The sequence below is a fragment of the Hemiscyllium ocellatum genome, chromosome 3 (assembly GCF_020745735.1).
Source record: "Hemiscyllium ocellatum isolate sHemOce1 chromosome 3, sHemOce1.pat.X.cur, whole genome shotgun sequence".
NCBI classification, from domain to species: Eukaryota; Metazoa; Chordata; class Chondrichthyes; order Orectolobiformes; family Hemiscylliidae; genus Hemiscyllium; species Hemiscyllium ocellatum.
Genome location: NC_083403.1, coordinates 23902289 through 23926425, shown reverse-complemented (window position 1 = coordinate 23926425; position 24137 = coordinate 23902289). Strand labels below are relative to the sequence as shown.

General features: G+C 42.7%; 1 protein-coding gene across 1 annotated transcript in view; it reads left to right on the top strand.

The window, feature by feature from the left end:
* The first annotated feature begins 699 nt into the window (after positions 1 to 699).
* mrpl33 (mitochondrial ribosomal protein L33) overlaps positions 700 to 24137 on the top strand; it is a 40331-nt gene continuing 16893 nt past the window's right edge. The window contains exons 1-2 of the mRNA XM_060856153.1: positions 700 to 753; positions 12833 to 12920. Of these exons, the coding sequence (XP_060712136.1) occupies positions 12899 to 12920 (22 nt within the window). The 5' untranslated portion in view covers positions 700 to 753; positions 12833 to 12898. The remainder of the gene's footprint in view (positions 754 to 12832; positions 12921 to 24137) is intronic.

The following is a 24137-nucleotide window of genomic DNA, read 5'->3' as shown; positions in this document are numbered from 1 at the left end:
GGTAGGATGAGCTGCAGTTAGAGAGAAGGGGAGGAAGGGTTGAGGAGAGGGGCAGAGTGGTGAGGTGCTGATAGTTGAATACAGGTGGTAGATATGACCTTGTAGGTCAACAGGAGGAATAAATCTGGCTGGTAACTGGAAGGAGGGGCTGGAAAGGTGTACGTTAAGCCGAAAATACACTCCACCCCCAAACCTTCAATGTCATCCTTCCTGAATAGAAACCAATGCTGTTTGTGTCTAGCTCAAATGCAGGACATCCAGGGACTCTTCTGGAAAACAAAAGTGGGAATATATAGTGCCTTTTTGTGGAAGCAGTGAGTTTCAAATTGCTAAAAAGTGCAATTGCATGTAAACAGCCAATGAAGGGTTAATATTTTCGATGTGCAAAATGGAAAACAGTGGAGCAATATTTGAAGACAAAAACAGAAAATGCTGGAACTACTCAGTCAGTCTGGCATCTTAGTGCAGACAGAAACAGAGTTCATGTTCCTCAACCTTTGGCCATCTCTAGAGATGATGCTGACTACCTGCACATTTGAAACAACTTCGCAGGTGAGGTCAATGAATAAAAATCAATAACTTTTAAAATAAATATTATCAATTATATACGTAAGCCAGTGCACAAAAAAATTAAAGCAAAATAAATAATGAGAGAAGTTGTTTGGTGCCCCCGGAAGGAGTTTTAGGATGTGACCCGGAAGTGTTTCTATGGGTCTCCAGGCAGAGTGAAGATGTTCCTGACAACAGTGAATTGTGAGTTTCTTGTTATTTGGTCAAAGGAGCGAGCGGCGGCATTGGGAATGACACAGAGGGTTTAATTTGAATAGTCGGTGTTGGACATGTCACTAACGGCCAGACTTGTCTCCCAGCCGCACCGTGAATGTGAGAGAATCCAGAGCAGAGCTCGGGGCCTGTCTCTGAATTATATCCATCCTTAACTCCTTCTGACTGGGGGCAAGGGACACTCTTTTCAAATGGTAAACATCGATACGACTGGCTGGGTATTAATGTGGACGGGCCCGGCCCAGCCCAGCCCAAATAACACCTGGGAGTCGAATCTAATCGAGAGGTTTAAATGGTTTATATATCCATAATAATGGATACCTGAGAGTGATCACAGGCTAGAATCTCTTCAAGAGGTTCAGATGATTTATATATCAAAAATAGTGGATACCTGGGAGTGATTACAGACTAGAATCTAATTGAGAGGTTCAGATGGTTTATATATCTAGAATAATGGATACCTGTGAATGAATGTCATCAGGAATATTATGTAATCTAATGAGTTTTTGGGAGTAAGTAAGTCTTGTAATTTCTATGTTTTGAGAATTGCATGTCTGGAGTGAAGTGTTGGGTGTAATGAGATGCGAGTGTCTGTAGCAATTGAGTTTAAAGCTTGAGTAGGCCCCGACACACTCTCATGAGATGTGAAACCACTCTCATTAATATATTGTTTGGTGAGAGTGGACTCAATTTAATTGTTATTTGTTTCAGTTTATTTTTGTTTCCAACAGGCACTGTCACATTGTACTTTGAAGTAGGGTAAGACATTCAACCCCATCAAGCCTGCTCCACCATTCAGTAAAATCATGGTTGATTTAGTGTAGCTTCCTTCATAAAGTTAGCACTTTTTATATTAGCAATGAGTTGAGTGAACCTTCTTTGAACTGCTTCCTCATTAAATGTCTAAGCAGTTTTTTATGTAACTTCTTGATGTTCTGACCTTTGTTTCTTTTCTTTAATTTCTTGTGGGACGTGGGCATCACTAGCTGGCCAGCATTTATTGTGTATCACTAGTTACCCTTGAGAAGCTGGTGGTGAACTGCCTTCTCGAACTGCTGCTGTCCACGTGCTATAGGTTGCCCACAATGCCGTTAGTGAGGGAGTTCCAGGGTTTTGATCTACCCACAGTGAAGGAACAACAATATGTTTCTAAGTCAGGATGGTGAGTGGCTTGGAAGGCAACTTGCAGGTGGTGGTGGTCCCATGAATCTGTTGCTCTTGTCCTTCTAAATGGAAGTACTCGTGGATTGGGAAGGTGCTGCCTGAGGATATTTGGTGAATTTCTGCAGTGCTTCTTGTAGATAGTACAGACTGCTGTTTCTGAGCATTGGTGATGGATGGTGTAAAGTTTGCGGATGCAGTGTAAATCAAGTGGACTGCTTTTTCCTGGATGTTGCCAAGCTTCTTGAGTATTGTTAGAACTACTCTCATCCAGGCAAGTGGGGAGTATCCCATCACATTTCTGACTTGTACCTTTATGGCACCAAGTCTTTGGGGAGTCAGATGGTGAGTTACTCACTGCAGTATTTCAGAGCCTCTCCTCTTGAGCCACTGTATCTGGTGAATCCAGTTTAGTTTCTGGTTAATGGTAACTCCAGGGCTGTTGATAGTGGGAGATTCAATGCTGGTAAAGTTGTTGAATATCAAGGGGTGGTGGTTAGATTATCTCCATTGGAGATGGTCATTGCCTGGCATTATATGGTGTGAATGTTACTTGCCACTTGTCAGCCCAAGCCTGGATACTGTCCAGATTTGGTTGCATTTGAACATGGACTGCTGAAGTCTCAGAGGATGTGTGAATGGTGCTGAACTGAATTGCAATTATCGTCGAACATCCCCACTTCTCACCTTGCGCTGGAGGGAAGAAAATTCACAAAGCAGTTGAAGATGTTAGGCCACAGGCCACTACCCTGCAGAGATGACCTGGACTGAGAATACTGATTTCCAACAACCACAGCCATTTTCCTGTGTGCCAGGTATTCATCTAATCAGGAGAGTTTGTCCCCTGTTGCTCATTGATTTTGCTACGTCTCCTTGATACTGTATCTGCCAAATGTGGCCTTGCCGAGGGCTGTCACTCACCACAACTCCAAAATTCTGCTTTTTTATCCATGTTTGAACCAAAGTTGTAATAAAGTCAGGAACTGAGTGGTTCTGGCAGAACCCAAACTGGGTGTCAGTGAGCAGGTTATTACTGAGCAAGTGTTGCTTGATAACAATGTTGATGACAGTTTCCATCACCCTACTGATGATCAAGTGTAGTATCTATCTAGATATACACCTTCCATCACTTTACTGATTGGCTGGGTTGGATATGTCCTTCATTTTATGTACAGGGCGTATTCTGATAATGTTCTTAACTTGATTATTTAGCTACAGATGATGCATTCTTCTCAAAGAGCCTTTCTTTCTCACTGAGACAAGGCTTTGCTGAGAGTTATTAAATATCACTCAATAGTAAATTTAAGGTTGATTGGCACAGAGGGAGTGAAGTAGAGTCTGACTAGAGTAGTGAAGAGTGATAGGAGGAGGAGTTGAGAACAAGGGGCCATGGTCTCGGGATAATCCATTTCAGACTGGTCTGAAGTCATGGAATTCATGATGTGAGTATGAAAGGCTGTAACATGCCTAAGTGGAAAATAAGGCATTAATCCTTGAGCTTGAGTTGTGTTTCATTATAACATTGCAGCAAGCCCAGGACAGAAATGGTAGCATGAGAGCAAGGAGGATTATTAAAATGTCAAGTAACTGGGAGATCGGAGTCATACCTGAGGTATTCCACAACACCGTCACCCAATCTGCATTTTACGTCTCTCACTGAGGAAGAGTATTAGCTTTCACCTTTTTGAATAGCATCATCTCGCAGATGAATGTGGTACTCTCATTTTAATTTGCATAAGCCCTGAATAACTCATGAAATTTTTGGTGAAACTCTCTTTCGTTTTTAACTTGGACCACTAACCCACTTTCTGCACGTGTTTCATAGAACATAGAACAATACACGCAGAACAGGCCCTTCGGCCCTTGATGTTGCGTTGACCTGTGAACTGTTCTCAGCTCGTCCCCCTACACTATCCCATCATCATCCATGTGCTTATCCAAGGATTGTTTAAATTCCACTAATGTGGTTGAGTTGACTACATTGGCAGGTAGGGCATTCCATGCCCTTACCACTCTCTGCGTAAAGAATCTGCCTCTGACATCTGTCTTAAATCTATTACCCCTCAATTTGTAGCTATGCCCCTTTGTATAAGCTAACATCATCCATCCTAGGAAAAAGGCTTTCACTGTCTACCCTATCTAATCCACTGATCATCTTGTACCTTTCTATCGAATCCCCTCTTAGCCTTCTTTCCAATGAGAACAGATCAAAGTCTCTCAGCCTTTCCTCATAAGAGCTTCCTTCCAGACCAGACAACATTCTGTTAAATCTCCTCTGCACTTTTTCCAATGCTTTCACATCCTTTCTGTAATGGGGTGACCAGAACTGTACACAATATTCCAAGTGTTTTGTATAGTTGCAGCATGACATGGCTCTGGAACTCAATCCCTTTACAAATAAAACCTAACCCACCGTATGCCTCCTTAACGGCACTATCAACCTGGCTGGCAACTTTCAGGGATCTATGTACATGGACTCCTAAGATCCCTCTGCCATCCACACTACCAACCATCTTTCCATTGACCCAGTCCTCTGCCTTTCTTCTTTTCTTCCCAAAGTGCATCACCTCGCATTTAGCTGCAATAAACTCCATTTGCCACCGCTTAGCCCAATTCTGCAGTTTATCCAAGTCCCCCTACAACCTGCAACATTCTTCCATATTGTCCATTACTCCACCGACTGCAAGCTTACTAACCCATCCACCAAGGCTGCATCTAAGTCGTTAATAAAAATGACAAACAGCAGTGGTCCCAGAACAGATCCTTGTGGCACACCACTAGTAACCGGACTCCAGGCTGAATATTTTCTATCAGCCACCACTCACTGCCTTCTTACAGAAAGCCAGCTTCTGATCCAAACTGCTAAATTACCCTCTCCCATGCCTCTGCATTTTCTCCAACAGCCTCCCATGTGGAACCTTATCAAAGGCTTTACTGAAGTGCATGTACACCACATCAAATGCCTTACCCTCATCTACATGCTTGGTCACCTTCTCAAAAAACTCAATGAGGTTTGTGAGACATGACCCACCCTTGACGAAACCATATTGACTATCTGAAATCAAATTGTTGCTTGCTAAATGATTATAAATCCTATCTCTTATAATCCTTTCCAAAATGTTTCCTACAGCAGAAGTAAGGTTTCACTGGTCTATAATTACCTAGGTCATCTCTACTGCCCTTCTTGAACAAGGGCACAAAATTTGCAGTCCTCCAGTGTTCTGGTACTAAACCTGGAGACAATGATGACTCAAAGATCAAAGCCAAAGGCTCCGCCATCTCCTCCCTAGCTTCCCAGAGAATCCTTGGATAAATCCCATCCGGCCCAGGGGACTTGTCTGCTTTCACTCCTTCGTAACGAACTTCTATCCTTTCTAGTCTAATTTTTTGTATCTCATTCTTCTCCTCTACAATATTCTCCTTTTCCTGAGTGAAAACCGTTGAGAAATATTTGTTTAGCACCTGTCCGATCTCCACAGGATCCACACACACTTCCTACTTCTGTCTTTAACTGACCCTATTGCTACCCTAGTCATCCTTTTATTCCTCACATACCTATAGAAAGTTTATTCTACCTGCTAAAGACTGCTCGTATTCTCTCTTTGCTCTTCTTAACTGTCTCTTTAAATCCTCCCGAGCTCATCTGTATCTCTCCATCGCCTCATCTCAACCATCTTGTCTCATCGTCACATAAGCCTCCTTCTTCCACCTAACAAGAGATGCAATTTCTGTAGTAAACCACGGTACCCTCACCTTATCACTTCCCAGCCTGACAGGAACATGCCTATCTAGGAATGCAATATTTGTTTCTTAAACCAGCTTCACATTTCGATTGTCCCCATTCCCTGCATTTTGTTACCCCATTCTATACATCCTAAGTCTTGCCTAATCACATCACACAATGGACCCTTGCCCCATTGATAACTCTTGCCCTGTGGCATGTACCTATCTGTTTCCATCGCTAAATTAAACGTAACTGAATTATAGTCACTCTGTCCAAAGTGCTCACCTACAACTAAATCAAACTCTTGGCCTGGTTCATTACCAAGCACCAGATCCAGTGTGGCCCTCCCCTCTTGTTGGCTCTTTGACATACTGTGTCAGGAAACCCTCCTACACAGATTGGACAAAAGCTGATCCATCTGATGTATTAGAGTTATAGCATTTCCAGTCAATGTTGGGGAAGTTAAAATCCCCCATAATGTTCCTTTCACTCCTACCCAGAATCATGTTGCCAAACCTCTCCTCCTCCTCCCTGGAATTCTGCAGAGGCCTATAAAAAAACTCCCAGCAGTGTGACCTCTCCTCTCCTATTTCTAACCTCTGCCCACACTACCTCAGTAGACGAGTACTCGTCAAAACTTCTTTCAGCCACCGTTATACTTCCTTGACTAATAAGGGCACACCTCCCCCTCTTTAACTACCTTCCCTGTTCTTAATGAAAGATCTAAACCTGCAAGAGTCATTCCTCACCCTGCTCTATCCATGTCTCCGAAATGGCCACAGTATCGAAGTCCCAGGTACCTATCCATGCTGCAAGCTCACCTACCTTATTTCAGATACTTCTGCCATTGAAGTAGAGACACTTCAAACCAGCTTGCTGTTTGCCAACACATTCCTGTGACCGTGAAATCCTGTCCATGCCCTCCATACTCTCATCCTCCTGTGCACTGGATGTACAGCTCAGGTTCCCATCCCCCTGTTGAGCTAGTTTAAACCCACCCAAATAGCACCAGCAAATTTCCCATCCAGAATATTAGCACGTCTCTAGTTCAAGTGAAGACCGTCCTGTTTGAAGAGGTCCCACCTTTCCCAGAATGAGCCTCATTTATCCAAGTAAATTTACCCTCCCTCCTGCACCATTCCTGCACCATCCCTGCAGCCACATGTTCAGCGGATATCTCTCCCTATTCCTTGCCTCGCTATTATGTGTTGAAAAATGTGGTGCTGGAAAAACACAGCAGGCCAGGCAGCAACCGAGGAGCAGGAGAACCGACGTTTCGGGCATAAGCCTTTCTTTAGGCTTATGCCCGAATCGTCGATTCTCCTGCTCCTCAGATGCTGCCTGGCCTGCTGTGTTTTTCCAGCACCATTTTTTTCAACTCTGATCTCCAGCATCTGCAGTCCTCACTTTCTCCTCACTATCATGTGGCATGGGTAACAAACCAGAGATAACAACTCTTTATCTTAGCTCTGACCTTCCACCCTAGCTCCCTGAAATCCTGCCTTACAACCCTATCCCTCTTTCTACCTATGTTGTTGGTACCTACATGGACCACGACTTAGGGGTGGTCACCCTATCCCTTCAGGACCCCAAAGACATGACCCGAGACATCACAGACCCTGGCACCTGGGAGGCAACACACCAACTGTGAGTTTCGTTCGTTCCCAACAAGCCTTCTATCTGGGGACTCTAATTAGAGGCTCAATGTCTAACACTCTCTTCCTTCCCTTCTGTGCAACAGGGACAGACTCTGCCAGAGACCTGGGCCCCATTGCATACCCCTGGTAAGTCGTTCCCCCTCAACAGTATCCAAAACAGTATACATGTTTTTCAGGGAAACGACCACAGGGATCCTTGCACTGACTGTTTTTCCCCCCTTCGAACAGTCACCCAGCTTTCGGTGCCTAGGAATAACTACTTCCCTGTAATTCTTAGCTATCACAGCCACTGCCTATCGAATGGTCCAAAGTTCATCCTGCTCCTGCTCCTGTTCCCTAACACGGTCTTGGAGGAGCGAGAGTTGGGTGCACTTCCTGCAGATGTATTTGGATGGGACACTAATGGCATCCCTCCCCTCAAACATCATGCAGGAGGAACATTCCTTTCTCTGCACTGCTATCCCTGCTAGTCCCCTTATCAGAAAACACTCACTTATATAGCTGGACGGAAATAAAAAAAAGTCCCTCTTTTCCCAGAAACCTCTGCTCTGTCAAATGTAAAAGCTCAAATCAGTGATTCACCACTCTGGACAGGCCCCTGGTCCAAGCTCCTGCCCTCCGAGCTGTTGCTGTTGCTGCTGCTGCTGAAAAACAGAAATGGTGGACTCCCTAGTAAAGTGTTCAGGTTCTTCCAGTCAGTCACTTATTAACCTGTCCTTTGAACAACAACCTGCCATTCCCTCAAAGTCTGTTTGAAAACACTTGCTTTTATTAGCCATGGCATAGAGTAAGTTTCAGAACTACACACAATATTCTAGCTGTGGCCTGACCAACATTTTTATACAGTTATTTTACTGTTCCTAGTTCTGGAATTTACATTTTATAGAAGGGATGTGATTGCACTTTGGAGGATCCTTGTGGAGATTTACCAGGAAGTTGATTGGGCTGGAGAGTCTTACTTATGAAAAACAATTGGATATACTGGGTTTATTTTCGCTGAAGCAGACGATTGGAATATTGTGTGCAATTCTAGTCTCCTTTCTGTGGGAAGAAGTTAAAAATCACACACCAGGTTATAGTCCAACAGACTTATTTGGAAGTACAAGCTTTTGGAGGATTACTTGGGCTTCTATAAGAAGGATGTTGTGAAATTTGAAAGTGTTCAGAAAAGGTTTACAAGGATGTTGTCAGGGTTGGAGGGTTTGGGCTGTTAGGAGAGGCTGAATCGGCTGGGGCTGTTTTCTCCAGAACGTCAGAGGCTGAGGTTGACCTTTTTATAAAGGTTTATAAAATCATGAGGAGCATGGATAGAGTAGATAGACAATGTCTTTTCGCTGGATTTGGGGAGTCCAGAGCAAGGGGGCATTGGTTTAGGGTGAAAGGGGTAAGATTAAAAAGGGATCTAAGGGGCAGTTTTTTTTCACACAGAGGGTGGTGCATGTATGGAATGAGCTGCCAGAGGAAGTAGTGGAGGCTGGTACAATTATAACATTTTAAAAAGTATCTGAATGAGTACACGCATAGAGGTTTAGAGGGATATGCCAAGTGCTGGCAAATGGGACTGGATTAATTTAGGATATCTGGTTGTGGGAATCTGAAACATAATGCCTGTAGTGTGGTAGAGACAGAAACCCTCCCAGTGTTTTAGTAGCATTTAGATGTACGCTTGTAATGCCTAGGCGTGCAAGCCTCAGCCATGTGCTGGAAAATGGGATCAGAGTAGTTAGATGCTTGCTTTTGACTGGCACAGGCTCAATGGCCTGAAGGGCCTCTTTCTGTGATGGAAGCCTCTATGACCCTATATAAAGGTGACCACGTTGTGAGTGGTGAGTACAGTTGACGAAATTGAAAGAAGTACAAGGAAAACATGATTCACCTGCAAGATGCTTTTGGTGCTTTGGACGGTGAGGAGGGAGGAGATGAATGGGCAAGTGTTACATCTGCTACAGCTTTATGGGAAGGTGCCATGTGGGACTGAGGAAGTGTTAAGAGTGGAGGGGTCAATCAGGGTGTCACGGAGGGAATGGTCCTTACGAAATACTGATATTGCAGGGGATGGGAAGATTTGATGTCCTCGCCCATGAATCACAAAAAGCTAGCATCCAATTTCAGCTCATAATAAGAAAGGCAAATGGAATGTTGGCCTTTATTTCAGAGGAAATGGAGTTTGTTATTTTTTATTCATTCATGAGGCAGATCAGTATTTATTGCCCAGCTCTAATTGGCTAGAGAATAGTTGAAAGTCCATCACATTGCTGAGGATCTGGAGTCACATCTATGCCAGATATTAGTAAACCTGATGGGTTTTTCTAATGAAACGTTGCCAATTATTGGAAAATTCATCCCTGGTCTTTATTAAATTCAATTTTAATCACCTGACATGACTGGTTTTGAGCCTGGGGCCCTGGAGTAATAGTCTGGTGATAATACCCCTACATCATTGCCTTCCCTTATGTGTAAAAGTGGAGGTTTTGCTGAAACTAAAGAAGGCAGTAGTCAGACCACAGATGGAATACTGGGAAAGGTTTTGGGTCCTTCATCTAAGAAAAAAATATACTGGCATTGGAAGCAGTACCAGCAAGGTTTACTGGGCTGACACCCATTATGGAGGGACTGTCTTATGAGACCTGTACTCTGTGGAGCTGAGAAGAATGAGAGACAACCATACTAAAACGTACAATATTCTTTGGGGACTTGACAGGATAGATATGGCAAGATTGTTTCCCCTTGTGGGAGAGTCTAGGACCAGGGGCATAATCTCAGAATAAGGGTGAGGAATTTCTTCCCTGAGACTAGTGATTTCTTTACACAGGGCTGTTGAGGCTGGGTCATTAAATATATTCAAGGCTTGACAAAGAGAAATATTTAATCTGTAAAAGGATCAAGGGTTATGGGGACAAAGTGGTTAAGTGAAATTAAGGACCAACAGATAAGTCATGGTCTCATTGAATGACAGAGTGGACTTGATGGGCTGCATGGTCTACTTCTCCTACATCATACTGCAATATATGTTTTGTGGTGCCATCCAACTGGAGATGGTGGAAATGGCAGAGGATGATGTGCAGAGTGGTGGAGTGGAAAGTATGGACAAGGGATATCATATTATTGTTCTGGGAAGTGATGGAGGGTTCACAGCAGAAGTGTATGAGGTGGGTTGGAGTGGTTGATAAGGTGGGGGGGTGATTTTTAAATTCTTGATTGAGAACAAAGGAGATATTGTTGGATGCTGTCCAATGGAATCAGTGAAACAGTTGCTGAGGAAACAGGAACTGGGAGAATGAAATGGAAGTGGAGTATGAGGAAGACCCTAGCCAGAGTAACTGTGGGCGTCAGTGGGTTTGTAATGGATATTGGTTAAACAATCAATCTCTGGAAGAGGAAACAGGGAAGTTAAGGAAAGGAAGAGAAGAGTCCAAGATGGACCAGGTGAAGGTAAGAGAAGATTGGAAATTGGAAGCAAAACTGATTAGTTTTTCCAATTCTGGATGAGCCGGAAACCCCCCTGAAGACATCATCAATATCTCAGAGAAAGTGTGTGGATGGGGGCCTGAATAGGATTGAAACAAGGAATGCTCCATAGACTTTGCTAAGAGACAGGCATAGCTGGGATTTATGCAGGTATCCATAGCCACACCTTTAGACTTGGAGAAAATTAAATAAGTTAAAGGCAACTTTGTTCAAAGTGAGAACGAGCTCAGGCAGGTGGAGGAGGGGTATAGTGGAAGGAGACTGTTCAGGTGGTTTTTCGGGGGTGGGGTTGGGGGTTACTGAGATGGAAATCAATGGAGGGGAGATCTCCAGAAGAGATGAATTCAATGACAGCATGATATTCAACAGTAGACTCGTAGTCCAGGGGGAGGTAGGAATTCAGGTTGTAGGTTTGCCCACTGAGCTGGAAGGTTTGTTTTCTGACATTTCATCATCATGCTAGGTAACATCATCATTGAGCCTCTGGTGAAGCACTGGTTTTCTGTCCTGCTTTCTATTTATGTGTCTTGATCTGTTAAGGTGGGTCCTATCATTTCCAGTTCTTTTTCTCAGAGGCTGCTAAATGGGGTCCAAGTTGAAGTGTTTATTGATGGAGTTCCAGTTTGAATGCCATGCCTCTAGGAATTCCCATGAGTGTTTCTGTTTAGCCTGCCCTAGGATGGATGTGTTGTCCCAGTCGAAGTGGTGTCCCTTCTTCGTCGCCGTGTAAGGATGCTAGTGATAGCTGGTCATGTCTTTTGGTAGCTAGTTGGTGTTCGTGTATCCTGGTGGCTGGTCTTCTGCCTGTCTGTCCAATGTAGTGTTTGTTACAGTCCTTGCAGGGTATTTTGTAAATGCCATTTGTTTTGCTGATTATTGGTATAGGAAGTGTCTGAGAGTTGGCACACCCCCATCTGTGAGGTAAAGGTCACCATCCTTATCAGCAAGAATGATAACAGATTCAGTGTTGTACCTGAGAGAAAACAAAGTGCAGCAAGCTTGGAGGGAGAGAGATTAGAGTGGGTGAGGGGAGCAGAGAGATTAAGCCAACTGATGTCCCATTGGCAGTTCTCAGTGAAAAGATTGCATGCACGTAAATGGCCAGAGGGAGGGGTCCAGATTCGGGATGAGTATTGGAGGTGGTCGAAAAGGTCTGTGTGGTGGGCAGAGGACTTCTGTTCAAAAAAGCGGGCATGCAGCTGTACGCAACAGAAAGCAGATCAGTGTCATATCCTGCCCAAACTTAATTGAGGTTGGGTTACAAAGGAATAAATGCCAAGTTCTTTGAGCACAGATCATTCAGCTTCAGAAAGGGGAAGGTCAAAGGGAGTCGTGAATGCATAGCACACTGTTGGAGATACTGGTGGACTTGATCTTCCTACTGCAACAACTGTTATCTGTTTTACTTTGTGCAGTTCTGCAATTAGCTAATCTTGTAAGTCCATCCCCAAAACGTGAGGTAACTATTGACACAACTACAGTGCTTAGTAACAATGTTAATCTGTTGACATGTCATCACAAAACTCCTCATGTTCTCTTTTCCTCCTTTTGATCTTTTATTTTTGTCTATACGGCTGGTTTAGTTTAGAATATTCCTGAAATTAGAACTGTTTATCTAAACTGACACTTTAATTGAGTACTGAGGCTAGAGGTATTGTCTTTCAGTTAACGTGTGAGGTTTGCCAGTTCATGTTGGTACAAAACATCCCAGAATATTACAGGCAGTACCTTGGTTGTGAACGGGTTTCTCTCTGGAATCTGTTTGCATGTTGACTTGTACACTAGTTGGAACAAATGCAGAATGAAATAAAATAGCCATTCATAACTCTGTATGTCAGATCTTTAAAATTACACCAATGTATGTGATCCCATTCATAAGTTGGACATTTGTAAATTGAAGAACCCATGTATTTGAAAAGGAGACTTTATTTACCCTTCTAATATCCCTTCTGACCAATACCATTTAATTTGACCATCTGTTCAATTTGCGGGCCTTGCTACAGTGACAATGCTTAGATAAGAAATTTCTTGGTTACAGGTGTCCTGAGGACTCGACAGGTGCTATGTTAATGCAGGCTCCTTCATTCTTGCTGATGAGTACTTGATGGTTGAGAGAGTTCACAACGGTATGTCAAAGAGGAAACATTGGAGCACTCGACTGTGGATACAACAGAATACTGGAGCCCCAGCTGAACTGTCATTGCAATGTTATTGCACACTAGACAAAATGAAATCACATGCAACAAAGCTGTTCTGAAATTCCCTACTATTCTTAATGATTTAGAAATGTGATTTTCTTGAAACATAAGCAAAAGCTAAATATGCTTTATATTATTTTTCAATCAGATGGGTGACATCAGATTTTTGTTTTAACCATTTCTTGGAAGCAGAATCTGAATTCCATTAATCGGGGAATACAGCAGGATAACGCCTTAAAGTGGTCTCATTCTTGTGGGAACCATATACCTCCTGCTATCTGTTTTCAATTGAGAGAAAACATTTCTAAGTCAAAATCCCACAATGAATGAGTCTTTCCAAGTCGTGCTGTTAGTTTGCTGATTCTGAGGCTAGGCTGTGGAGAGATGAGATTTTTTCCAGTTAATCTTGTTCCCAGAATTCCGTCCTGTTTCACTTCTCGTCATTCGCTGTGCTGAAAGCCATAAGTAGCGCTGGCAGGGATGGAGGTTGAGAGTCATGGCTCCACTAAGATTGGCTTTATTTTAAAAACATGTTACTGGGGGTATGTGTGATTTTATAAAAGGAAGGCAGCAGTTCAGTGAGAAGGTTTTAATGAAGCTTTGTTAAACAGGAAATATTTCCCAAGAACAGAAGAATAAGGTTGAAAAGAAACATGATTGATGGTGAAAATTGATTTTTTTAAACATATTATTAGTTCACCGGACATGATCTTCATGTGCCAGGCCAGTGTTTATAACCCTTTTCCCAACTGCCCTTGAACTGGTAAACCACCTGCCGTGATGGCCTGGAACCGAGATGATTGACCTCCAAAAGCCACACCAGTTTTTGTTTGTGCTGGTATAACCTTGAGCATTGGAGAATTTTGCTAAGGCTCCTTTGATACCACAACACAGTCAAATGAGGCCTTGATGTCAAGGACAGTCACTTTGCCTATGGAATTCAGCTTTTGTTCCTGATTTGATTAGGGTTGTAATAAAGTCAAGAGTCAAGTGCTCCTGGCACACCCCAAACTGGAGTTGGTGAGCAGGTTATTCCTGAGCAAGTGTTACTTTTAAAGTCCAGCTCCTTCCCTCACTTTGATCAAGCATAGATTGGATAACGTTGTAGGTTTTTTTCCAGTAGTTTGAATGCCAATAATGAGTCAAACAGCCTCCTACTGATGTAATGATTAAGTTTGAGATTGCTTGTTTAACGGAACATACAAATGATGGAGGAGGGGAAGTATCAGTCAACCATGGAAATCATTGGCAGTAGTTTACTGAACTCAATTATTTATATTTGTTGTTTTTAAAAATTCACTTGCAAATGAACACTTGTACATTTTCTACTCATATTCATGTGTCAGTAATTCTGCAGGAGTAGATGGGCTTTGGCTGAAATATATGTGCTGTACCTGAACTGTCCATGTGCCTGTCTACAAGCAGGAACTGATGCCAAAACTAAGAGAATTAGAATTAGCCTTATTGTTACATGTACTCATACGAGTGCAGTGAAAGGTTGACACCTCATTACGACATCATCTTAGGTACAAAGATACCTTGGTACAGATTCTTAATTTTTTCTGAAGAATTTGTACTTAATAAACTAAAGAAATAAAAAGTCTACCATCACAGGAGGCTCAAGGATGGGAGGAAAGGCTGGACACCCATGCTGATGCCAGGAGTCAGCGATAACTTCACTGGAGGCTCAAGGACGTAAGAAGGAAAAGAAAATACAAAAAGAGAAAAGAAGAAAAGGAACGGAAGGAGTGGATGGGTTCTGGTTGAGGAGTCCTACTCTGCCGCCATCTTGGATGATGATGAGAGAGGCATTTTTAGTTCAGTAGTGAAGATATGTAAAGAGCTGATGGTTGCTTGGCCAAATAGATCTCCTGATTTACCAGAGCTTTCAGTTTAATTAGGGAGCAGGTGGCTTTCCATGTGCTTTTGGGCCCGAGCTTGCTATGTTAGTGCTCCCTGCACATCAAGGCTGGACCCAGCCAGAGGGGCTGGTGTTAATGACATGCACACTACATGTTTTAGCCTGTGAATGGAGTTGCAGAGATTGCCCTCTGGCTTCCATCTGCCATTGTGAAAGTGTATTCATGCAGCTAGATTAATTTAAACTGCTTTTGCAGGTTTGATCATGATTTTGTATTGGAAAAGTAAATTTATAGCAGTAAGCACATTTTGTAGAAATAAAATTTTAAAAACTAAACCCTGAGTTCTCTACCTTGATGGTTCTGTTAAGAAACACTCAGTGCTAGTCAGCTGGCTCTCAAACATCATAGCAAACATTGCAAAGAGTCACCTTGGTCATTTTTCAATGGTTAATTCAGAGCAAGTTGCTTTCCTTCTGGTCCTGTTGGAGCTCAATACTTAGAGGCTGTCCTGGCATTTAATTAGATTTAGATTTATTGTTATATACTGTATATAAAAATCCAGTGAAGAGTGTTTCTTCATGTGTTACGTACAAAGTATTGCCATGCTCCGGTGCCATCTTGAAACACTGAATATAATGTGAGCTTTTACTGTAAAAGTTCATCTTCCTCTCTCTTCTTGTTTGTCCTTCACTGCCCTCCAGTTGCTGCTGGGTCTCTGTCACAGGCTCTGGGGTATCAGTGATGGGTCTCCTCCATTACCACTCCCATGACCGCATTCAAGCTGGTGCCATGGGCATGGGGATGTGTGGGTTCCATATCTGATGCTCCTTCAGATGCTGCCTCCAATCCACCATCCGTCCCTTTCGCTGATGCTTCAGCTTCGGGCACCCGGGCCTAGCTGCGGACCTGGAGCCTCAGCCCAGCCTGTTAGTTTAGGAGATCCCGGGCTGGGGTGGAGCTGCAGCCAACTCGTCCTGGTGTTGCTGCTGCTGCTGCCACTGAAGGCCTCTTCCTTCGCCTGCCATGCTCCAGGCTTTAAAGAAGAAAGAGAAAAAAGAAAGAAAGTGGACGAGCCTTGTGCTTGGCCACCCTACACCTACCATCTTGATCTTCGGATTGGGGGATGATCAGTACCTCTGTTCCATTTGCATGCTTTTGTCCACAACTCCAATATCCAAGTCAAAGTCTACCACCCAGTCTTGAAAATCTCAGTTGATCCAGTATCCTCATCCCTTTGGAAGACAGCATTCTGAAATTATATCATCCTTGTCTGAAAAGAGCTTACCCTCCTGAGCGGCCCAACTCGAAGGTTGTGTGAAGAACCTCCACTAAAGGAAGCAGTTTTTTTGTATTTATTTTATTGAATTCATTTATATTTTTGAACGAATTTTATTTTTAAAATCAAACCAGATTTCAGCAAATGAAGCAGAAATATAGCTTTCAGGCCATCAAAATATTGCCCTCACTGTGCGATGTATTTGGATTCACAAATGCAAGAAATATCTCTTTCCAAAATTTGTCAGTCTTTAATTGCAAGGCATGCTCAAGCAACCATGAGGAAATGGTAGGGGATGCTATGAAGGTTGGGAGAAAACCGAACTGGTACTTTCAAGGCAAACCTGATTCAAACATGGCCAACACCGGGTCAGCAAAGAACACTGAGTGTATTAAGAATCCCTTGTTTAACTATGGACTGGAATCATGTCTTGGTGTGACTACGTATGGTCAGCAAAGGACATTAGTCAACCATTTGTGAGTTTTTAATGACAAACTGAAGGCTTTCTTGGTTATTTCCTGGTGTCAACTCAAGCATGACCAGATTTCATTGACTTCAGTTTCACAAAGTTTTGTGGTGGGAACTGAGGTCTCAGTCTTGAATTCCCAGCCTGCAGCATAACATCAAGGGTACTGTACAGTATAAATACTGTACCATTTATTATAGCTGCATAGCACCATTCAATGGCTGTAAATGCCTTTGTATGTATGTTTTGAGAGAGTATAAATCCTGCTAGATTCAGACCATTACTCACCACGTGTGTGTCTACTTGGCTCTGTTGTTAATATTTTTGCCTTCATGTTAGAAGTTTCCAACCATGCTTCTGGCTGTCTATCACTTATTCATAGAATCCTAGCCTCCCTACAGCATGGAGACAGGTCATTCGTAGATATCTGTTTCAGTATAGAAGTGAACGAGTTCTTCTTTTGCAGCATGCGTGATCCTCAACTTGAAATGTTAGACCAAGATCCTGCCTGCTTCTGGTGGAAGTTAACAGTTGCTTGAGACTTGAGACCTCAGAAGTGCCAAGGCCTGCACACGCTTAGGTTACGGGAAAGTAAGGTTCATAAAGGCTGAGATTGGAGACACAGAGACCGATATCAAATGCACTGCGAATTTAGGTGAAAGGTGACGTCAAGGAGCATGTGTCATCAACTGTTGCAAAGCTAACTATCTAACCAAATCGTCACCATTCAAAGTCAAAGCATTTATTCCTGTGGAAGATTATTATCAGTAGTTTGCACAAATATTCAGCCAGTTAAACCTGGTAATGGATTGGGAGTGGTTAGTAAATTGTTGAACAGTTGCAACACAAAGTAATCGAATAAAATACTTTTGAATGTGATAAGGCAGTAGATAAAGGCAAACTCCTTTCCTTCAAAGACCAGTAACAATGATACAAATGTTACAATGTTTGCAGTTTTAGCATCCGTTTATGCTCTCTGTTAGGCTGTAATTACCCTGTCAAAAGTCCTCGGCATCTTGAGTTTCATTACAATCTCCTCCTTTTGTTGTAAACTTCAAATATTAGGCCCAACCTCAACATTTTATCATTAGACAATCCTTCATCCCAAGAATCAACCCAGTGAACTTTCTTTGAACTCCTCCCAATGCAAGTATATTACTCCTTATGGAAATCACAACTGTATTTAGTAGTCAAAATGCAGATTTATCAAAGTTCTGTACATCACTTTACAGATATTTTTTGGTCCTCACAATATTTGGAGGAATCTTTATTGTTTTATGAGGAAAGACTAGACCTGTATCCTCTGGAGTTTAGAAGAATCAGAGGAGATTTATGTAATATACCGGGGGTTGGGGGCACGTGGAAAGGTGTTTCCTTGTGGAACAATCTAGAACTAGGGATCATAGTTAAAACAAACCTCTCCGTTAAGGTGGAAATGAGGATTTTGTTTTTGAGGATTGAGTGTCTTTGGAACTCCCTTCCTCAAAAAACAGTGGATGCAGAATTTATTAAAGTTTAAAAATCACATAACACCAGGTTATAGCGAGTTTTCAGAAGATTTGTAGCTCAGGTTAAGGTTCTTGATTTAGTTTCACCCACTGAGCTGGAAGGTTCGTTTTCAGGCGTTTTATCACCATACTAGGTAACCTCATCAGTGAGCCTCCGGATGAAGCACTGGTGGTATGGTCTCCTTGGGTTGGTGATGTCTCAGGTCTCCTTGGGTTGGTGATGTCTCAGGGAATGGTAAATGGGATCCAAGTCCATGTGTTTGTTTTGGAGTTCCGGTTGGAAGGCCATGCCTGTAGGAATTCTCATGTGTGTTTTGTTTGGTTTTTCCGAGGATGGATGTGTTGTCCCAGTCAAAGTGGTGTCCTTCCTTATCTGTATGTAAGGATACTAGTGAGAGTGGGTCATGTCTTTTTGTGGCTAGTTGATGTTCATGTATCCTGGTGGCTAGTTTTCTGCCTGTTTGTCCAATGTAGTGTTTGTTACAGTTCTTGCAAGTTACTTTGTTAATGACATTAGTTTTGCTCATTGTCTGCATAGGGTCTTTCAAGTTCATTAGCTGCTGTTTTAGTGTGTTAGTGGGTTTGTGGGCTACCATGATGCCAAGGGGTCTGAGTAGTCTGGCAGTCATTTCCGAGATGCCTTTGATATAGGGGAGAGTGGCTAGGGTTTCTGGACATGTTTTGTCTGCTTGTTTGGGTTTGTTGCAGAGAAATCAGCAGACTGTTCATTGGGTACCCGTTCTTTTTGAATACACTGTATAGGTGATTTCTCAGTAACAAACCCCAACAAGCAGACAAAACACGTCCAGAAACCCTAGCCACTCTCCTCTACTTCAAAGACATCTTGGAAATGACTGCCAGACTACTGAGACTAAAACAGCAGCTAATGAACTTGAAAGACCCTATACAGACAACTAGCAAAACTAATGTCATTGACAAAGTACCTTGCAAGAACTGTAACAAACACTACATTGGACAAACAGGCAGAAAACTAGCCACCAGGATACATGAACATCAACTAGCCACAAAAAGACATGACCCACTCTCACTAGTATCCTTACATACAGATGAGGTAGAACACCACTTTGACTGGGACAACACATCCATCCTAGGACAAGCCAAACAGAGACATGCACGAGAATTCCTAGAGGCATGGCATTCCAACCGGAACTCTATCAACAAACACATTGACTTGGATCCCATTGCCACACGCTGAGAAAAAGAACCGGAAATGACATCATCACAGGAAATGACATAGTCAACCCAAGGAAACTTAAACACTTAAATAAAAAGCTGGCCATGCCACAATGCTTCATCCGGAAGCGCATTGATGACGCTACCGCTGATGATGATAGCTTTCGGAGTGCTCCGAAAGCTAGTGCTTCCAAATAAGCCTGGTGATTCTAACCTGGTGATGTGATTTTTAACTTTGTCCACTCCAGTACAACATCAGTTCTTCCACATCAGAATTTTAAAATATTTTTAAGGCCGATGTAGATACATTCTTGATTACAAAGGGGATGAAAGATTACTGGAAACGCAGGAATGTAGTGCCATCATCTTATTGAATGATGGAACAAGTTTGAAGGGCTGAGTGGCCTGTTGTTGTTGTTGTTGTTGTTGTTGTCGTCACCTGCTGATCTATCTATTTTTGTTTTACCAGGAATTGTGATTACAATAGTCAGTTCCTTCATCGAAGTCATGAATATGGAATAAATTATTGATCCTTCAGACTTTAAGTTCCACTGGTTATTGTTTACCAAGTTAAAAATGGCATATCTACTGGAGTTTGTTTCATGATAATTAGCAAACTTTTTAACTTGTTCATGGAAAGTCAGTATTTGGTGCCCATCTCTAATTGTTCTAAAGAAGATGGAGATGAGCTGCTGTGATATCCTCAGGCTAAAAATGATGGACCTTCATTCGACAGTCATGAACATCTTCCTTTGTTATAGTTCTGTTCCAACCAGTGGAGGTTTTTTTCCAATCTTGCAGAGGGTGTTCTACCCATGTATTTACTACCCATGTATTTACTGCCCTTGTCCTTCGAGACAATAGTGATCATAGATTGGAAGGTGCTGTCTAAGGAGCCTTGATGAATATCTTGTAGATCGTACACGCGACTGGATCAGTGGTGGAGTTAATGAATGTTTGTGATTCTTGTCCCAAGCAAGTTACTGTCTAGCTTGTGTCAAGTCACCTTAAGTGATGGAGCTGCAGTCATCCAGTTAGGTGGAGTATATTTCATCGTGCTCCTAATTTGTGACTTGTAGATGCTGGACAAGTTAGGGAAGACAAGTAAGTTACTCACTGTGGGATTCCTGAACTCTGAGCTGCCCTTGTAGTCACGTTATTTATATGGTGGTTCAGCTCAATGTCTGGCCAATGATAACACCAACAATACTGATTGTGGGAAATTGTGGTAATGCCATTGAATGTCAAGGACAATAGTTAAAGTTCCTTTTGGAGATGGTCATCGCCTGGCACTTGTGTGGCATGAATGTTTCTTCCCACTTGTTAGCCCAAACCTGGATATTTTCTAGTTGTTGCATCGGGACATAGTCTACTTCAGTATCTGAGGAGTTACAAATGGTACTGAACTTTGTGCAATCATTCGTGAACATCTCCACTTCTGACCTTATGAAAGAGGGAAGGCCATTGCTGAAGCAGCTGAAGATGCTTGGGCTTGGGACACTACCCTGAGGAACTCCTGTAGAGATGTCCTGGAGCTGAGATGACTGACCTCCAACAAATACAACAAACTTCCCGTGTAACAGTGAAGACGTTCCCTCAGATTCCAGTTGGCTCGAGTTTTGCCCGAGCTCGTTGATGTAAAAGGCTCTCGCCTTAATTCTGGAATTCTGTTTTTTTTTTGTTCCTGTTTGAACCAAGGCTGTAATGAGATCAGGAGCTTTGTTGCCCTAAGACCATAAGACATATGGGCATTTCAACACCACTTACCCGCATTCTCCCCGTAGTCCTTAATTCCTGCTAGAACCCAAACTGAGTGTCAGTGAGCAGGTTATTGCTGAGCAGCTGCTGCTTGGTAGCACTGTTGATGACCTCTTCTTTCACTTTCCTGATGATTAAGGGTGTATTGATGGGAACAGGAACTGGCTTGGTTTGATTTGTCCTTCTTTTTGTTTATAAGGCATATCTGGGTGATATTCCACATTTCCACATTTTAAATACTGGTTTTATAGCTGGACTGGACCAGCTTTAGCTCGGGATGTGGCAAGTTCAGGTCTTCAGTACTATTGCTGGAATGTTGTCAGGGCCCATAGCCTTTGCAGTATCCAGTACATTCCATCATTTATTGAGATTACTTGGAGTGAATTAAAGACTGACATATGTGCTGCTGGGGACTTTTGGAGGAGGCTGAGATGGATCTTTCACTGGCTGAAGATTGTTGAAAATGTTTCAGCTGTATCTTTTGCATAAAGGTACTGGGCTCTCCCATTATCGGGGATGGGATACTTGTAAAGCCTCATCCTCCAGTGAGTTGTTTAATTTGAGTACTACAATTCAGGACTGAATGTGACAGTACTGCAGAGCTTCGATCTGATCTATTGATTGTAGAATTACTTAGCCCACTTACCACTTTCTGTTTGGCATGCAAACAGACCTGTTTTATCGATAACAAGTTGAGACTTTATTCTTCAATCTGCCTAGTGCTGCTCCTGGCACACCTTACATTCTTCATTGAATCAGTGTTGATCCCCTGGCTTTTATCATGGAAAATGCTGGGCCATGAGATTGCAGAATGTTGAGGAGCTGAGTCAGCTGCTTCTTAAGGACCACAGTTGCATCATCGATGCCTTGTCTTCAGTTGGTACAATTGTTTCAAATCTATGTAGTACATTGGTAGTGCCACACAATGGAAGCTCCCCTTGATTTGAAGAGGAAACTTCGACTACAGAAGGACTGTGTGATGGTCACTTGTAACAGAATTGTCATGAACTGATACATCTGCTGCAGGCAGACTAGTGAGCATGAAGTCCAGTATGTTTTTCCCTTCTGTTGGTTCCTTCACTTCCTGCAGACCCAGTTGAGCAGCAGTGTCCTCTAATGTGATGAGCTTGATCAGTGCTTGTGCTGTCAAGCTGCTGTTGGCGATGACATTGACATTGACGTTCCTGATCCAGGGAGGTTTTATTGCTCATGTTGACCTGATGCCATGCAATTTTGTGGGTTTCACAGTCACTGTCGAGGACTCAGAGGGCAACTCTGTCCCGACTGTGTACCATTTTGCCTGTGCCTCTAGTGGCTGTACCTTAATGGTGGGACAGGGTATTCTGGGTTGCTGATGTTGTTGTCTAGGATATTGTATGGATAATATGTTCAGAGTATGATTATGTCAAGCTGTTGATTGACTTGTCTGACAAATGGTTCTCCCAATTTTGGCACTAGCCCCTAGATGTCAGAAAGGAGGACTTTGCAGTGTCAAGAGGATTGAGAATGGCATTGTCACTTCTCTTCCTTCGGTGAATACCAGGAAATTAGTCTGGTTTAATTCCTTTTTGAGATTTTTAAGTAGTTTCTAGAATTGAGTGGCTCGTTTGACCATTTCAGAATACAGTTACGAGTTAATCATATTGCCACAATCACATTTAGGCAAAAGCATGTAAGGACAGCAGATTTCATTTCCGAAAGGGCATTATTGAAACAGATTTTAATGACTACGTTTTAATTCCAGATTTTAATAAAATCCCATTCTACCATCTGTTGTGGGGAAATTCAAACCTTAATCCCCAGAGGGTCACTTAGGTCTGGATTACTAATCCTCTGATAACACAGCCATGCTATTGTCTCCCCTGAAGACTGATTAGATTAGACTTACAGTGTGGAAACAGGCCCTTCGGCCCAACAAGTCCACACCGACCCGCCGAAGCGCAACCCACCCATACCCCTACATATTACCCCTTACCTAACACTACGGGCAATTTTGCTTGGCCAATTCACCTGACCCGCACATCTTTGGACTGTGGGAGGAAACCGGAGCACCCGGAGGAAACCCACGCAGACACGGGGAGAACGTGCAAACTCCACACAGTCAGTCGCCTGAGTCGGGAATTGAACCCGGGTCTACAGGCGCTGTAAGGCAGCAGTGCTAACCACTGTGCCACCGTGCCGCCCAATGATATAGGGTGATAATTGCTGGGCTGGATTTGTCCTGCTTTTGTGGACAGGACATTTCTAGGCAATTTTCTACATTGGGGAGATTCCAGATTTGTAGCTGTATTGGAACTGCTTGGCTAGGGTTACGGCTTGTACTGGAACATGAGTCTTCAATACTATTGCCGGACTGTTGTCAGAGTCCATAGTTTTGTTGTATCCAGTGTCTGAAGCCATTTTTTGAAGGAGTGTATCTATCCGTGGTAATATATTACCCCAATACCATGAGTTTGTCAACTTGTATATACCTTTTATAGAATGCCTTTTGGAAACCCTATACTGAATCTCCTGTGTCTCTCCCAAATGTTACATTGTCATAGAGCTCTAGCAATTTTGTCATACGTAATTTCCCTCTCTCAAAACCATGTTGACTCTGCCTGGTTATTCCAAATGTTCTGCCACAACCATCTCAATAATGGATTCTAGCATTTTCCCAAAGACAGAGATTGACCAACTGCTTTGTCTTTCCTGTCTTCCACCATTCCATGTTATGTGTGGCTTTCCAACCTGCTGAGACTTTTCCAGAATCTAGAAGATTTTGGAAGATTCCAACTAAGCCATCTCCTTTATGACCCAAGGATGCGGACCATTTGGTTTAGGGATTTTTCAGCCTTCATCCCAGTATTTATTTCTTTAATGGTTGTGATTGTTATAAGTTTCTCCCTCTCATTTACCCTGTGCTTTTCTACAATTCTTGGTGAGTATTTTGTGTTTCTGCTCTGAAGACGAATACAGAAAACATGGTCCAAATCTGTGCCATTTCCCTGTTTCTCATTATTGATTTCACAGTCTTGCTTGACGTGTAAGAGACAGTGCTTACTCTGGCTGCTTTTATTCTTTTTATCTATTTGTACCGAG